General features: G+C 40.9%; 1 protein-coding gene across 1 annotated transcript in view; it reads right to left on the reverse strand.

Moving 5' to 3' along the window:
* PPP1R14C (protein phosphatase 1 regulatory inhibitor subunit 14C) overlaps window positions 1-17,483 on the reverse strand; it is a 50,886-nt gene that overhangs the window by 7,346 nt on the left and 26,057 nt on the right. The window contains 2 exon segments of the mRNA XM_039569481.1: window positions 1,836-1,868; window positions 3,236-3,319. Of these exon segments, the coding sequence (XP_039425415.1) occupies window positions 1,836-1,868; window positions 3,236-3,319 (117 nt within the window).

Genomic DNA, 17,483 nt, shown 5'->3' on the forward strand with positions numbered 1-17,483 from the left:
GCTAACATCAATAATCTCCATCACCAGATGATGACAGAGAACATCAGGCAGAACTGAAATAGCAACTTGACAAAGGTCAGAGTGGGATTTTCCACAAGTGACATGTGGGACTGTATGAAGAACTGACTGCTTTGGCACACAGATGAGGCAGGAAGAGGATGCTGCTCCCTGCTCCTCTTCAATTACAACAGTTCAAATCCAGAATTTGATTACAGCACTGATTTAGCAGATACCACATCCTTTAAGTTTGTGTACACAGTAAGTCTTTATATAAAGGTCCCACCTTAAGCATATTTCCATACAAATTAAAACAGCCATAACTGCTGCCTAAGAAAAGCTTTCAATATTTTAGAAGCACATTCAACAGTCTAGCTATATTTCCCTTAGAAGAAAGGTTTTGTAATAATTCCTCATAAGTTACTGTCAGCTACTATCTTTGGCCAAATTATTAAAGAGGCTGGGAACTCTTTCCATCTTTTAAGTGACCTGGATAACTCCACTTCCTCTGATGAAAATCAATCCAGGATACATACAAAAATTCCTCAGTCTTTCCTTAACCTTCAGTCTAAATGGAAGGTACTAAGCAAAACTGACTTAAGATACACATTTGCAGGTTTAGAGGTTTATTTTAACAGTTGGGTAAGAGCCGTGAGTTATTAAGCTTTCTGCCTGTACTATTTTTCTTTATGTTCTGAATAGCAGAGACAGTATCCGCTGTAAAGAAACCAAGATACAACACACAACAAGCTCTATAAGTCTTATCAAGTGAGTCTTTCTGGGTTAATTCCCTGCACTGTCAAAATGTTTGTACCAGCAACTACTATAGCAATTCTGAAGAATCTTCCCCATCTACCATAGGAATCAATAAAAATGGAAAAGTCTTGAAGAAAATATCTCATGGACTGAGAAGTGCCTATTCAACTGCACCAGCAGTTCTTCCGGATAGTCTGACTATCCTTAAGCCCCAGCAGTTTCTGTGGCTACAGCTGCAGATATTACAGAAGAACAAATGTATTTGCAGCCTTGTTTCAAAACCAAACACCTGGCTTCTAGTCATGCACAGCTGAGAGGCCACTGACAAGAGGAATCCTGTAAACCAACCCCTCTATTAAATACTGTGCAGCAGCCACTTCTGGGAAAGAACTGACTCTATAAATGGAACTAGCAAACTGACCCATCATCTAGACTTTTGATTTTTTTAATTATTTTTGTTCCTCTTTCTTTTTAGAATGAGTCCAAAGGGTTTTTTTACAAAATTTACTCTTCCTAGTAAACACACATTACTGTAAAAAAAGCAGGCTGTATTGACACTGGACACATTAATGGATACGCAAGTTGAAAGCTGGGTAACTAAATCCTGCTAGTACAGGTTATCCCACAATTTTATTCAAGTCCATTCACACAAACAATTAGCTGAGCTGCATATCTGCATAACAGTTCTCAGAATAAATTTTACTGTCCTAGATAAAATTAAATGATTTCACAGTGAAGAGCACAGTCCAACACGTAAATATTTTATCCATCTGATGAGAATTGTGTTTAGATTTCTTATAACATGGCAGCTGTGTAAGTCAGTATAGTCAGTCAGAGCATTACAGAAAACAATATTGATAGTTCAGCTGGAATGACCAGCAGCTCCTCCACAGGGTACAATCACATTCCTACTGGAGCCAAGTGAAAGGCACAAACATTTTCAGGATATAAAGCTCCAAGTTTATCAGCTAGACATTCATATTCATCTAGTTACTTTATCATAAGAATAAAAATAAAGTTACTTTAGCTTGAACATAACTACATTTTCCACAGGATAATAGCATTTTTAAAAAGTCTTTTACCTCTGTTGGTTTGTAGCAATCTACAAGAGTTTCCTAGAAGCAAAATATGAAAGCATCAGTATCCATACAGAGTAATAGTGTACATAAACAAGTCATGGTATGAAACCTGGCAAGGGAGGGGAGAAAGAAAAGGAGCAACAATCTTTGAATCACTGAATGAAGATGTTACCAAAAACCCAGAGTTATACAAGTCACCTTTGCTCCCTAGGTGGATCAGAATGATTTGTACCAGGAGAGAAATAATGGCTTCTTTCCCCAGGTAGGAAGTTACAAAATCCCTCTCTCCAAGAAAACCTGAGAAGAGGAGGAGAATCTAAGAACATTTCTCCCAGCAACAGACATGTGAAAGGCAGCTTTCTGTGAGGACATCAGAGTCTTTGCAATGCAGAAATAGAAACGTTAGTTATTTCTAGCAGGGCATTCCTAGCAGGGGGCTGCTGCAGCTAGTTTAGGCAGAAGGAGCAAAGCTATTTATGAATGCTGAGCAAACAGCCTGGGGCCATGCCCCACATCTCTGTGGCTGGCCAGGGGGCACTGGGAAAAGGGTGCTAACAGGCACTGAAATCAGATGTGCTGCATCTAAGCACCACATTAGTCACCTCCCAGAAGAAAGCTGAGGGCAAGCCACAACTCTAGAACAGTTTTTATTTTCTTAGTGCATCTGAAAAGATTATAAATGGAGACATTTCCTATTAGTTTTACATATTGATTTAGAGAGAGATATATGTTAAGACAATGATGTTTCTTTTCTTCTCCCCCTCATTCTTCCATTCATTAACTTCTACCTCACACAGGATTCAAAGAATTAGAGAGCTGGCTTGAACTGAGTAATTTCAAAAGACAGCTTTTGAATTTCCCTACTAATTCCTGTTCCTGGCCATCTTATCCTTTCTTTCAACTTTTTGATGGGTTCCAATTTCTATCTAGTATAGACAGAAATAATTACCAGTAGTCTAAGCACAAGGGAAGATTTCTGGTCTGTATACACATGCATACACATTTCTGCTGCTGAAGTGAATCACAGAAACTATCTGGTCATCATAACTGACCCTCAGTCATACAGTTTTTCCATGTGACTGTTCTTCATTTTTCTATGTTTTCTGTTCTTTATTTTATATACTTGTACAAATTAGAATGAGGCTAATTTGGCTTAGCGTATTTCCCTCTATTACTGGATTCTTTGAAGTTTTATTTACTAGTGTTACCACCTACCTTCTGGAAATTTTTTATCTAAAAGGATTTTGATTACCTTTGAACAGTCTGGTAGACTATGATAAACTAGACCTACGAACCTCTCCATTCTAATTCTACTTTTACAGTGGATTCAATCAAACACAAGATATCGATCCAGATGCATTACTTCAGCCACCTTCTGATTTAAAATTATAAAATAATATTACCTGTAATTTGAGAGCTCTCTCCTCTTCGTTGGCTGCATCAAGAAGGTCATCAATGTCAATTTCTACATCTGGCATTTCTTCTTCCTGAAATGCAAAAATACCCACTTAGTCCATAGAGCTATCTTTTAACTAACCCCAAAAGCAGCCTAGTGATAGCACACAAACCCATCTTCCTGGAGCCAGACAAGGAAATCAATAGCGCATGGTGGCTTGATTCCTTGCTCCCAGGCCAGCAGAAGGCCAAGCCCCAGCCTCACAGGAGCTGACAACTCTAATCAATCCTTTGCTCACAGCCAGGATGTGTTACTAACTCATGGCCAGCAGCACAAGTCATGCTATTCTCACCATACTGGGCACTAGGATAAAGAAGAAGAAGGAAGAGGAAGTAGATAACAACTGCAGCAAGCCACAAAATTGTTTTGAAAGCATTTTAGATTGGACTGCTTATTTTGGTAACACTGTGGAAGATCTCCATTGCTTAAAGTTGACTTACAATACAAGCTTCATCAGAAGAATTCAGATTTTCAGTACCTGCAGTGAAGCACAAAGTCTAAGGCATAGAGTATTTTAGAGAATTTTTCTTAAACCTCCTCCACCCACACACTTCTCCCTTTGCATCAGCAACACATCAGATGCCTTGCTCCCTGAGTCAGAGCAGCAGTCCACACATTTTGAAGGACCCCTGAGCTCTAGAATCCCAATGAGAATTCACCATCCACAGATATCACCATTTATTGCATTTTCAATTATGCAAGAGATATTCTGCTGGCCATTTTATACATCTTCTCATCAAAATTGTTATGCAGCTCCCTACTGCACATACAAAACTCTGATCTCAGCCTCTCTCCCACACCAAGTCCAGCCTTGACAGAAGCCTCAGTGCCATGGCACACAGCTCCTCTGTTGCCCCTCCTCCATCTAAGCCAACACATGGGCATTGCAAGACTGTCCTCTCCCACAAGTACACTGCCTTCAATCGACTCACTGACACAGCATCACTTTGGCACCTACCTAATGAAAACAGGGACCTGAAAGCCTCCAAAGGGGAAGGTGGATTTAAGTGTCAGGATGAAGCAACAAGATCACAGCAGCAGCAGCCCTCTTGTACCCTACCAACACTTTTCAAGATCCTTTAAAGAAGCATTTTAACAAAAATGTGGTGGTTCTAGCAAGTTGCAAAGGTTTCAACAATTGTGAAATAATTCAACAACTGTGAGATAATGTAAGAGCTCCAATAGCAACTGCCTCAGGTAACACCAAAATTATTCTTCTACTGGGTAAAAGACAGTCCAAACATCAGCAACAAAGATAAGTTAGTTCAAGTTAATCTAACAGAAGTTAAGCACCAAAGTGGCAAATAACCAGCTGTATCAAACTCCAGCTAAAACACCAACTGTTCTTTTTGAGTGTGCAGAGAAAGGACAGAAGCTGGATGATTAAGTTCCCCATTCCCCATCTCTGAAGGAAAGTGTACAGGGACACGATAGCGCAGTCACACAGGCAGTTAGACCCAAAGAACAAAAATACACAAAGCACACCCTTTGCCCAATTAGCCTGGTCAGAAAGGAAGTGTGGACGTTTGCTGAAATGAAGTAAAGATACCAATTATTGTAATGTAATCTGGCAATACAGGAGTTTATAACCTTATGCAATTTAGCAATTTAAACAAGAGGAAGAGGAAGAATTATAGGCTATATATTCAGTAAAAGCCATCAGAATTGGAAAGGATAAAGAATAATACATAACAGTGGTACAATTACTTAGTGGCTTACTATCCCAACTCTAAGCGAATTCACGTATCACACCAAGAACCAGAAATTCCCCACATAGGTAGAAAACCTCCTGAACATTCTATCTAAGCAGCTCAGCCTAAATACTGTTAAGACAGGGTGCCTGGAGTAATTTGTCACTACTAGTACTGTAAACTTCTCAAAAGACACATCCATTGAACCCTGTAAATAGAAATAGTGCATCTGTCTGCATTTAGAAGTGCTGTTCAGCACATTGAATATTTTGTCAGATACACATTTTGAACTCTTACCTCTTGGAGCGGCATTCTAGCAAACTGAAACAACGCTGAAAAGCAGCAATGAGGGGAAATTGCCTAGAAGGTATCTAATGCTTTTTTGTGATCACACTTCATTGAAGTTGAGTACTCCTGAAAGGTTAGTTTCACGCTGAATGGTACCAGTTCAGTGGGAGAAATCCTGCTTCTATCCCTCTTCCCTCTTCCCTTCTTCAACTTTCTCCTACAACTTCAAGGTTCACAGTGCCATGAATTCAGAGGGCAACTGCACCAGCAGTTCACTGAAACTTTGGTATAAGAGGTAACAAAGCTCCTGTACATCACAGAAAGTGATAAAAAAAATAAACTAGAAATATTTCTGAAACAAGGAACTATAATTGTATCTGACACAATGGCTTTCAACTAAGTTACATTTTCTGTAAAAGATCATGTGTGTCTTCTTCACGTCACAGCAGCTTTGAACTCTGATACACAACACAAATGGAGAGGGAAGACCAAAAAGGTAACTCTTGCTCTTACTTTTGGCTGAATGAACAGTCAAAACATCTTTTCTCCATCTGAACTACTGTGCCTACATGATCTCAAGAGTTTTATCTTAGGCGTGAAAAACAAGCCCTTAGGTCAGGAGCCTGACCACTCCACAACAGCTGTAATGAGAGAGAGAGGAAAGACAAAGTCATGCCTTCTGTTTGACGGATTTTACTGATGAGATTAGTCTGGTTGCTCGAATTACAATTAAGCAGCTAGATACAGATTGGGCTGGGCCAAGCCTGAAAGGGTCTGTGCATAGCCAAAGGATGGTATTTTGAGGGTCTTGTTACTGTCATGAGGCTGTGCAAAAAAAAAACCAAAGCACTGCCACCAGTTCTCCAGTAAGAGTGAGACAAAGTGATGCAAATAGCAGGTGATGGCAGGGGGCAAGAAACCACTAGCAGCATGCTGACAGGGAGCAGCCCCCAGAAAAGCTAAAACAGAAGGGGTGCGGGGGTTCCAGGTGCAAACATCTATCAAGTGAAACTCTTGGGGGAGGGGAGGATGGACACTCTCCTTTTAAGCACCCTCTGCAGTCTGCATTAACAATGTAGGCAGAACATAAGCTGATTTCTGCTTAATTATTCAAAAGTCAGAAAATATCAAAGACAACTTCCATGATATTTAATGCAACTTAAATTCAACCTTGCACTGAAAGACAGCCCCATTACTCTTTAGGTTGCATGAATTCTTTGCAGGCTATGGGCAAAAGACCTTGGGCACAGACATGCATTAAGCAGTAAACAGCTGTAGCAGTTTAAGACATTACAACCTCTGCAGCTGGCAGAGGTGAATGGAACAGAAGCAGGTGAACATCCATTAGTGAGACCAGAGAAAGGCCTTCAAAACCAGCTCCCACAGCAGCTTAAGCCAAAAGGCTGGATTTTGCAGGGGCATCTCGAAGAACACTTGCACACTCCAGTCTGTTGACCCTGAGGACGGCACCTCCAGTACAGCAAAAGCAGGTCTGACATCATCCCAAGTATCTACTAATTAAACATTTATTGGAGGCTTTAAAATTTAAAGGGCAATAGTTGCCCTATGGATAACTTCCCATATAAATCCAACTGGCAAATTAGCCTATTATCCCACATCCTCACTGCCATTCACTGTGCACTATCTCATTTGTAGTGCTGGGAAATAATTAAATAGGCTTGTTTGATTTTTGCTTTAGATTTCAAATATGGGAAAGAAAGGAGAAGTTAAATCCAGCAAGAAAAGTTAAAGCCATCGTTTTTATAGTGAGTTTGGAAACAGCAGGAAAGGATAGCAAAAGAAAAATGAAGGAAAAGGAAGGGAAGATGACTGTACAATTCAGACATATGAAGGTTTCAGATTGTATGAATCAGGGATTCCTCTTGGGAGTCCTGGAAGATTGCCAGTAAGTGATCAAAACCAAACTAGAAAAAAAGACCAGTTTTTCTGGAAATATCCATTTAATATATGAAAATATTTATTTATTTTAGAACAGGCATTTGCTGGGCATCTAATACAGGCAGCTCTAAACAAGTTCATCTGCCGACATGGATGGCACTCCAAGACAGTGGTGCAAGTCTCCAGATGATAAATAAAAAATCCATAAATTACCAAGACTAGAAGTCATTGGTTGCATATGCAACCTGGTAGGATTATGAATGGATTGCACTTAGTTCAGGTAAATGAATATGACCAAATAGTAATTTGTATGAAACACAAAGGAAATATTTATGTGTTTCTTGTTTCAAAGCATTCAGTTGTTTTGGGGGACTTAAGTGTGAGGGCAAAAGAGGATAAAAGTGAAAACAGAAAAAGACAATAGTTTAAGTGATCAAAAATTATTAATCCAGAATCAAAGAAAGCCCATTTTTACTTAAAGCCAATTCTAGTGCAGAGTCAAAATACACAGCTAAAATAAAGCCATTTGCAAGACAAAAAGACTGCTCCGTCTATTGATTGGTATGAGGAAGAGAAGATTAGGAAAGGATGCTGAAGACAGCAAGAAGGTACTCAAAAGTGCCAGGGTTCATGAAACTTGCAGTAAGAACAAGAATCCTCAGTGGTAAAACCCAATTACTAAATTACAGCATGTTTTCTCCAATCCTAAAATATTGAGAGCAGTAATCCCATAGCAGACATGAAGATCTAATGGTAGATATGAAAAAAAAAATTACCTCTCATTTCTTTTGGTCTAGGTGAAGCAGTTCATGCAACAGTGAATATTAGTTTGTACAGCCGATAACCAGCGAACACATTTAGGATGCTGCTCCCAGTATGATACAACCTTGAGCATGCAGTTACATATTATTTCCTCCCCCATTAGGCACTTATCTCATTAGCAACCAGTCATTGAATGTGAAATCTCAAAGGCAATACAGACAATGAGGCCCCACAATCCTGAGCACATGCTATCCAGCCTTGGCTCCAGCTAAAAGGTAGCAGCAAAACCCGTGTTGTACCCAATCTGTTCTAACCAGAGCAGCAGCCTCTTCCACCAACAGCAAGTCTATCTTCCTCTATCACTCCTGTTTATTGAATCAAAGTGCAGAGACATTCAAGGCAACGTTACCAGATTTGTCCACTCATTTTGAGTCATTGATCCTACTGATTATGAATAATCGTAATTTATTTGTGGCAGTGTGGCTATTTCACAGAAACCTTCTCCTGCGCTGAGCCTGTCTTCAAGTCTGACATCACGTGGATCCAGCTAAATATATGACAAAGGAGGGACGCTAAGTGCTCACCTGTCAACAGAATGGCTTATGCAAGCTGCCCAGTATCTCTGGTGCACCAAACTCATCTACATTTACATAACATGGTATGAAGGGCTGGATAAAAGTCAGGACACGGTGTTTTTCTATATGGTCCAGATCTGACGTACCCTCACCCCGGAGATAGCAGTCCATAGCCTTGTGCATACACCACTAGAGGGAGGTAACACTTTGCAAACGCAACGAGGGCCCCTGAAGCTGCCGGTAAAGCATGGAAAGGTCTTCTGAGCCCTGTGTACAGTTCTCAGTCTGGAGAACTTTTATCCTCAAGTACACACTGCCCTCTGCTCCTGTTCTTAAAAATGTAGTCCTCAGCTTTTACTTCAGCATCTTGTCTCCTGCAAAATCCTACCACCTCTGCTCCTATCATTTTGGGTATTTGCTTCTAACATCCATCCTTTGTACCCTTTCTCTGCAACTGAGGGCCAGAGAAAGGACTGCTAGAAGCAGAAAAACGAGCAACTCAGCTCCCAGGCACTGTGATGAGGGCTCCCTGCCAAGACGAAACTGCAAGAGCCCAGCCCCTTCTAGTTCCCCACAGAGCAAGCTTGTTCACATATGACAATCTTTGAGCTTATTGCCAAACTTTAACAAGTTCAGGCACATGACAAGTGAAAGAGGAGGAGAGTTGCTTGATTAAACTGAGAACACTTTCATAAACTGGCCACAGGCATCTCCAACGCACAGCAAATCTGGTCCCTCCTAAATTTCCAAGATCACACATACCAGTTTCAACTCGGCTGTTGAAAGTCCTCAAACAATGTGGAAGACCACCTTTTTTCTTCCTGATTTTAGTCTCAACATCAGAAGTAACTGAAGTCTCACCTAAAAAGCTTTCCAAGATATTCCAGCTGAGACAGGCACATACTGTGAACCTCCTCAGCTCAGATTATTTCAATTTGGACAAGTTCAACGTCTAAAGTGTGTTTGCCAGTTGTTACATCAAGAATAATGCCAAGAACAATGCTAATGGAGCTCTGCATGGAGGACTACAAACCTTGCTGTGAAGCAGAGGGGAAGCTTACCTAGGAATTTGCAAAGTCTAGCAATACAGAGGATGAAACAAAGCTGCAGAAAAGGTGAGAAAGATGGACAGACACTTAAACACACATGATGGTGTTTACACAGGCAGGCACAGCCGGACCACAGCTTGCTCAGCCAGCGTGCACAAACTGCATGGTCCAGAAAACATAGCTACGTTAGGGCAGCTTTCAGACCAAGAGAACAATCCCTGTTGGCAGAACATTTATATTCAAGTGCCATAGTTTATTAACACAGCAATTAGATTTCCAGACCAAAGCTTCCCCACATCCACCTGGCTCAGAGAATAAAGAAACAGCTAAAAAGCCTGTCTGAATCTGCCAAATCACCCTATGTTGGTTAGTAGGTAAGTGGGCAAATAGCCCCAGGCTTATATTAGGAAGTACACATTATATTACAAGGAAACCTCAACTAGGAAATCTGTTGGAGATTCCTGTCTGAACCCAGGGAACAGGGAGCGCTCTCAAGCTCCAAGATCTAAAGCATAACCTAACAGCATCCCAGATCCAGGCCAGTATGCAAGTCAGGTGTGTGTTGCTCCCAGCCAGAGACACACTATAAGAAAAAGAATAGGATTATATGTTAAAAGGATACCACCATACTCCTTGGATAATTGAAAAAGCATGCCTATGCCACAGCCTAGTCAGCCTTCCCTGAAACAGCACTGTTAAGAATTCTTGGCCTCCTCCATGACCATCACTATCTCCATCATCTTTTCCTGTCATACAGGCAGCAGATCAGTTTGAGCAGCATGTTCCTTACAGAAAAAAGAGGGACACAAAGTTTTGATTTAATCAGTCTACATAATGACAAATTTAGAGATTTAGAGACAAACAACAGGGACATGCTCCCTCTGTGAACTATGTTACCTGACAACACGACTAGTCAATCAGTACTTTTGCAAGTTGCCTAGAAAGAGTAATTCATGAGGGTCGCAGATTTGTGGGGTTTGGTTTTGTGTGGTGGGAAGGAGGAAGGAATTCAGAACAGAACAATGTCAAGCAGGACAATCCCTATATAAGGATACCATCCTAGGCAAGCTGGAACACTAATCCTGTATGTTAATGTTACTTAACAATAGACAAGAACAGCTCAAACTTCCTTACTTAGAAATGATTACAAATAAAAAACGTGGTGTAAAACATTTGAAAATTTCTGGAATCCCTTAAGTATAAAGGCATCTTAATGCCCATGTACGTGCCAGCAGTTAGGTACAGCTGCAGCTTCAGACTTCAAGTGGAAGTGAAAAATATGCTGACATGGCAATGGATATACAGTACACACAAAACACTTAAATTCTAGTTGTGAACCTCATTAAAGCAATTAACAACTGATATTTTTAATAATCAGGGGAGGATCACCCACTCAAGCCAAGTTCTTCCATCTCATTACCCAAGCTGGCTCTTTCTCTTGCCTCAGTCACTGTAAACCATTGTTGTTTGTCTCAAGCTAGCACTGTCATAGATCAGCCTCTCCTCTTGGCTCTCAAGTGACAGTAGAGCAGATGAAACAGACAGATGCTATTCCAAGTTTCATTCAAAGAGTCAGCCCCTCTAAAGCAGCAAATGCACCCCAAAGTTTTTATTGTAAAATAGCCCGAGTACACAAAAATGGCAACAGTACAATCCTGGCACTCAGGTGATACAAAAATATACAACTCTCTCGCACCCTTATTCCAGGTGGGTTCCTCTATCAGCAAGAAAGGATTAGGGTCTGGGGCAGAGATACGAACATCAATCCCTCAATGCAATTCCTGTGAAAGTTCTCTTACTGGGCAAGCCTTTGTGAAAGAGGATAGGGAAAGGACATCCACATCCAGAGCACAGGTCTCCCCAACCAGCTTCCCTGAATATCTTCACCCTCCCCCAGAACACAAGCCTGCCTGCATTGACATTCGACTCAGAGGCAGGTGCTGCCTTTGTAGATGCCACTGCAGCTTTGCCTTTCCTTAAATTAGAAGGTTAGAGGGCAGAAAGACGATGGCAACACACCATGACTTCCTCTGGACAAACTCCTTACAGCTACAGGACTAAATTTAAGTCAGCTGCTAGGTCCTACACCACAACATGGTTAGCATAACATTTTACCCTGTAGAAGGAGTGAGGGAAAAATGAGACAGCCAACTGTGTCAAAAAGTCAGCTGAAAGAGGGGAAAGGGGAAGTTAAGCTAAAGCACAGTGAGACAGGTACAAGCACTGCCAAAACCCTTACTGAAGTTACTCAGAGAAAGGGAGGCAGGGCCAGTTTCAGAGAACAACTCAATATATAGAGGCTACAAAACTATGGGTTTTCCAAATTAGAGCAATGGAAAATCTGGACCACTCCCCTGCTACTGTGTTCCACAGAATCACAGACAGATGCTACCCATCACACCTAAACTGCCTCAGTGCCACACAGTTACGCCAAAACAAAACTTCAAATAAAACATGGTACCACTTCGCAAACAACAAAAGGACGAGTAGTTGAAAAAAACATTGATATATCAACTTGAAGGTAGAGCCTTATAACATTAGCAACTTGCAACAGAAGAAGCATCATAATTTCTGCAAGCTGTTTCAATGAAGATTCGAGCCTACCAACACCCAGGAGTGGTGGCTATGGTATTTTCAAATGGAGATCAGGGCTCTCTTTAATAAGTAAGGGCAAACTAGCCATTAAAATTCACTTTACAATTCTGCATCAATGTGACCACTACTGTCAGAGTAGCCTTTGTGTTTATATAGACCATATGAAAATATTGACATGGTGACCACAGTGAAATATCTAGAAGTGCCTCTGCAGAAGAAGAAACCTTGGTTCCTCTCTTTCCACAGTTCTCCATCCTGCTTGCTAGTAGGGCCACAAAGCTGCTATTGAAAGAATAATGTGTTAGGAGAAAAACTAAGTTTTATTGCATTTTGAACTCTGCCAACACAGTTGAGGCCAGGCCTGCCTAGCAGACACACTGCCTGCTGTTGGTCACCAGCACACCCATCAAGTTTTCTCACTGGAAGGAAGGCTTTCTGTGCTCTTTCAGAAGACCATGCCTCTTTATTTAGATGCCTGGGCTGGCTGCCACATTTCACTGGCTGCGTTCTCCCATCAGCAGCAGGGATGTAACTCACACAGAGTTGGACGCAGCCTGCAACTCCATGAACAGCACTGGAGGCTTGTGCAGGTGCCTTGGCCAAGAACGATAAATAACAGATCCTTCTACTTTTCTTTTCCCCACTTCTGTTCAAGATTTTTTCCCCTCTCAGGGTTCTTTTTATTTATTCATTATTATATGGAAGCTAAGGAAATAATTTGCAAAGAATCAACAGGAGTAATTTTTCCTCTAATTAGCTGCTAAATGGAATTTTGTAAAGGTAAAACAAATGCACGCACACACTACTTACGGGTTTTCTTAATCAAATCAGTTTCTTGGTACCCTGTGTTTTAACAAGTTTTCAAAAGAGCCTATTATGTAGGTGACTGAAAATACTTATCCTGGGCCCTGGACTTGCTAATTTTAGTTTGGTATTTATCTGTTGCTTGAATGGGTGACTGAAACACTAGTCAAGGGTCACACACTTGCAGTGCTGACTCTGGTCTGTCCATACACAGTAGTTCTTGTATGAGCAGCTGTTTAGGAAGCACTTGCTCAGAACCCCTGCCATAAAGCATCCAACAGTGAGCAACCAAAATTGGCTCTGACTTGGAACAGAACAGCTTCTAGGGATTCCTAGCTGGCCAAAAAACACAGTTTGGCAAACCTTGCTTGGTTCATGGTCCCATCATTCATTTAAATACTTCCATCAGTTTATTTGGGAAAAGGAAGCTGAGAGTCAGATATACAACTTGTTATTTACTCTTCTTTTACAGCAAAAATTGTGACAGCCCTTAAAAATCAGATGGTTTTGATTGAGACACTGATGCAACTACCCAGTACAACAGAAACATGGCCACTTCCCTTTAACATGCAGAATACTCTTTGTCCTTTCCTCTCCCAGCTTGGAAATTCTTGCCCAGTCTCCAAGGAAGAGTTATCATGATGCCAATGCAAATGCTTCTATTAATTTAGAAAAAGACAGCTTTGCCCAACATTTCTCTGCAGACAAAATAGGCCAAGCCAGTAAGAAATACACAAAGAAAGCTCCATTTCATTACCACTTCACAATTTAATAAATGTCTCATCTGAAAATTTTGTATCACTGGAAGATAGAGAAAACTGAAAATAAGTGCTGGCAGGTGAAGCTGAACATGTTAAGTTCAGACTATATTCTCTGTCATTGTAATGTTGTGTTAATTCCTTTCAAAATAGGGATTTTCAATGGAATCATTCAGATCTTTTTCTTGCATTGAAGTGTTATTTTCCCAGCTGGTTTGTTAACTGGGATTTCCACCATGCAGCAGCACCCTTCCTTCACACATTTCACCTGACATCTGTGCTCATGGGTTTTGTGTCACGTCATTTTTATCTCATTTTGGTCAATATCTAACTGCCAGCAAGATTTGAACCACTCACATTTTTTCCAAAATCCTTTTATTATATCCAAATGTAGCATGTTTGAAAGGAATTTAAGTTTTAGTTACCATTTTAGGATACCTCCATTTAAAAGCTCCCAGAAGTCTGTCAAAATGCCTTGCCACTTATTTGGTTTCAAGTATACACATTCACACTTTCCTGAGAGTCTCTGAAAAATGGGTTGTAAGGAGACACTCTATTTGCACATCAAGAACACATCCTGGCCACCAGAGCACAAATGCAAGAGAAAAATTCATTGCGAAGAAGTCCAAAGCCCAAGTAAAACAAAAGCTTCCAGCAAACCCTTTTGACTCCCAACTCCTCCCACGTTCTTGTACCCATTTCACTATGAAGCCCCCTATGGGCACATTTACCTACCCCAAGGGAAGCTAACCTTTGCTCACTGCCAAAAAAATTGCTCTCTGAACAGCCGGCAAACCTTATGAATTGTGCTGCCATCTTGAAAATACAGACTGAGCAAGCGTCCCTTGGCAGAGCCTGCAGATGATCTGCAGCAACTGTTTTAAGACAAGATATCAGCCTAAGTGCCTTCCAAGAAAACCTGCAGCTCCAGGAACTCCCGTTTCAGCTCCCTTGACCCTTGAACAGTACACTTTTTCAACTGAACTCTCACTCTGCTGTGGTCAGCCTAAAATTTGTTCTCTTCTCCTGCTTCAATTTCACTTCAAGATTTATCTTTCTTAAGCAGACGTCAAATATATGTGAAAATATTTGCCTCCATTTTTCAGAGAGACACAAACATGCCAAGTCAGGATTTGCCAGCACTCTCTAATCATATGCATTGTTGGAAATTGTCACAGGCTGAAAAAAAAAGTGTGTTTTTCTTCCCAGTGGCATTCCAAAAGAAATAAGTTATGATGAAATGTATATATTTTAAATTTATTTTTTAAGAAATAAAAGCTTTGTGGTTCCATAACCATAGCCTGAGAAGTAATTTAAGGCATACAGAAGGAGAAAAGTACAATGTAAAGCAAGATATTTGTTGTTTTGGCTTTGTATAAAAGTAGAAAACCGAAGTAATTCCTGAAGCTTCTAATTTACTTACAGCTTTACTTTTTAAATGTTAAAGAGCCTATCATCTTCCACAACACACTCCTTGCCAGCAGCAAACATATGACAGACCTTTTCGCATTGGATAACAAAAAACTGTGATGAGATACATGAGTGTTAGCAAGCCCAAAACAGAATGAGGCCAAAGCACTGAGGTGTCCTTCTGCTCCTCAGATACACAAACAGGCAATATTTTCCAGCACAACCATGAAAGTTCCAGATGCTCATGCAACAGCTGCTAGTCCTCACAAATCACTGTAGCAGAAAGATGATGCAGGCAGACAAAGCAAGTCCAGGACTGATGAGGGCCCTTAAAATAGATGAACTTGCAGACTGGCAATAGCAAAACCAGAGAAATTGCATTTGGACTGAACTGAAGAGCGAGAATTCCACCAGGCTGCTGAAGGATGAGCACTTATACCCCCGCCCCTTCTTAGCAGTACTGCTCCCGTGTATGTGCTAAAGAAAACAACTGCTTAAACTGTTTCCTATGACTGAACTACAGCTCCAGGAAAAGACTACTTCTTTAAAGCTGTATCAAGCCCAGCCCTTCATTTCCAGGGTTGGAGCCCTGGCAGAGGGGCTATAACCCGCTCATTATCAAGTTAACAAAAGAGTGAAAGATTACTCTTAAGTATCTTAATTAACACATAGGGGGGAAAAGCAAAAAAAAAAAAAAAAAAAAAAGAAAAGATAAATATGGGAGGAAGAGAAAAAGGTTTTAAGAGGAATGTAATTTTCTCAAGTATCCCTTAAATGCCGGAAGGCGCCACCTTCTATTATCAGGAATACCAAAGATTCCCAGAAAGGAGAGATCTCACATATATACTCAAGATCTCATTTCTTAAATAGTTTCCCTGTTCTGTAGGGCAACACACACACCAAGACTACCTGGGATCCTCTGCAAGTCCTGGAAGTCCCGAACACAATCAGAGCAATGCTTCTGGTTAGCACTGAGTTTCCAGAGGCCAAAACACAGGGGTGTTATCAGAGGCTTTGTCTGCAGCCAACTAGACACAGCTTTTCAGACAGAACCCAAATGAGTACAGCAGTCTTTCAGTTTTCTCCTGAAGCTCTTTCCATGCAAAGCCTTGCCAGCAGCTTGGGTATATTAAAAATAGAGCCAAACAGTAGTTTCATTGAGACTGATGTTACACTGAATTGCAATACTATTTCATGTTACACCATCCAAGAGCATACTATATACACAGTGCACACATAAATATACACTAACCCTTCAGGATCATGTTAATAGACCACAAACATACACCTACATCCACATATGCATAAACAGTTACCCGTTGTTACAGAAAATTACCAGAAGAAAGAGAACGTACATAAATTTCTGCAATGAAAGCATAGCTAGCAACGCCTTGAAGAAGCATGGCTTCCCATAGCACAGAACATATTAACAAGCCATCTGTTCATTATAACAAGCTCAACAGGATTCAGCTTCTAGATGCAGAGATGCTACCTACAGCATGTCCCTTGATCAAGCAGACAGTTGTTGGATATTGCCAAAGTCTTGCCACATCCCTTTCAGAGAGCATGTTACACATCTCTGCCACCAGCACAGTCTGGATTTAAAATCTGCTTTCCCAGGGGGCTGTGCCTTTGAGCAGAATTAGTCACACTAACAAGCAGCCCACAGTCAGGCTCCTCCAGCTAGACACATGCAGACAGAACCAGTGCTATTTACCTAAAGCTCTCAACTTCTCCTCTCACCTTGGAGAAAGATGCATTGTATTTCCAGGAAAACAAACACTGAAGAACATGAAATCTGTTCTCAGAGGAGTTATTGGCTCTCAAAAAGGAGACAAGAATGATGTTTCTCTCTAGTCTTAGCCAAGCAAGATGACTAGTCTTTCAGTCTCTCCCCCCACCCCCCATTGCTATGTTTCTCCCTTTAAACAGAAAAATTATGAAACAGCTGTTGCTTTGCCAGCTTTGTGAGAAGCAAAGAACAGCAGTCAGAAGTAGCAGCAGGGGAACAAGACTGTAATATACCCCGGATCCCATCTGTTGAGAGTGGGTTAACAGAAGACAGAGGGCAAGAAGACAAATAGGGACTCCAACATACAGTCAAACAGCTCCTTCCTCACCACCTATCCTATGGTCTTCAGCTCAATACCCAGCCAACTGCAGCAAGAGAAAGGACAAAACTCTTCAAGTTAAATGTACATCATCAATCAAATTAGTATCTTGATAGTGTTCACAAGCAAGTTGTTTAATTAATACACTGTGCAGCCAGTATTTTGGCTTAGTTGTTACTGTGCCATGTGGCAAACTAGACAAAGCAGATGGTCAATAAGCTCTGTTAAACTGTCAGGGCCGGTATTATGAAGA

This window comes from Corvus cornix, chromosome 3 (genome assembly GCF_000738735.6).
Source record: "Corvus cornix cornix isolate S_Up_H32 chromosome 3, ASM73873v5, whole genome shotgun sequence".
Taxonomy (NCBI): Eukaryota; Metazoa; Chordata; class Aves; order Passeriformes; family Corvidae; genus Corvus; species Corvus cornix.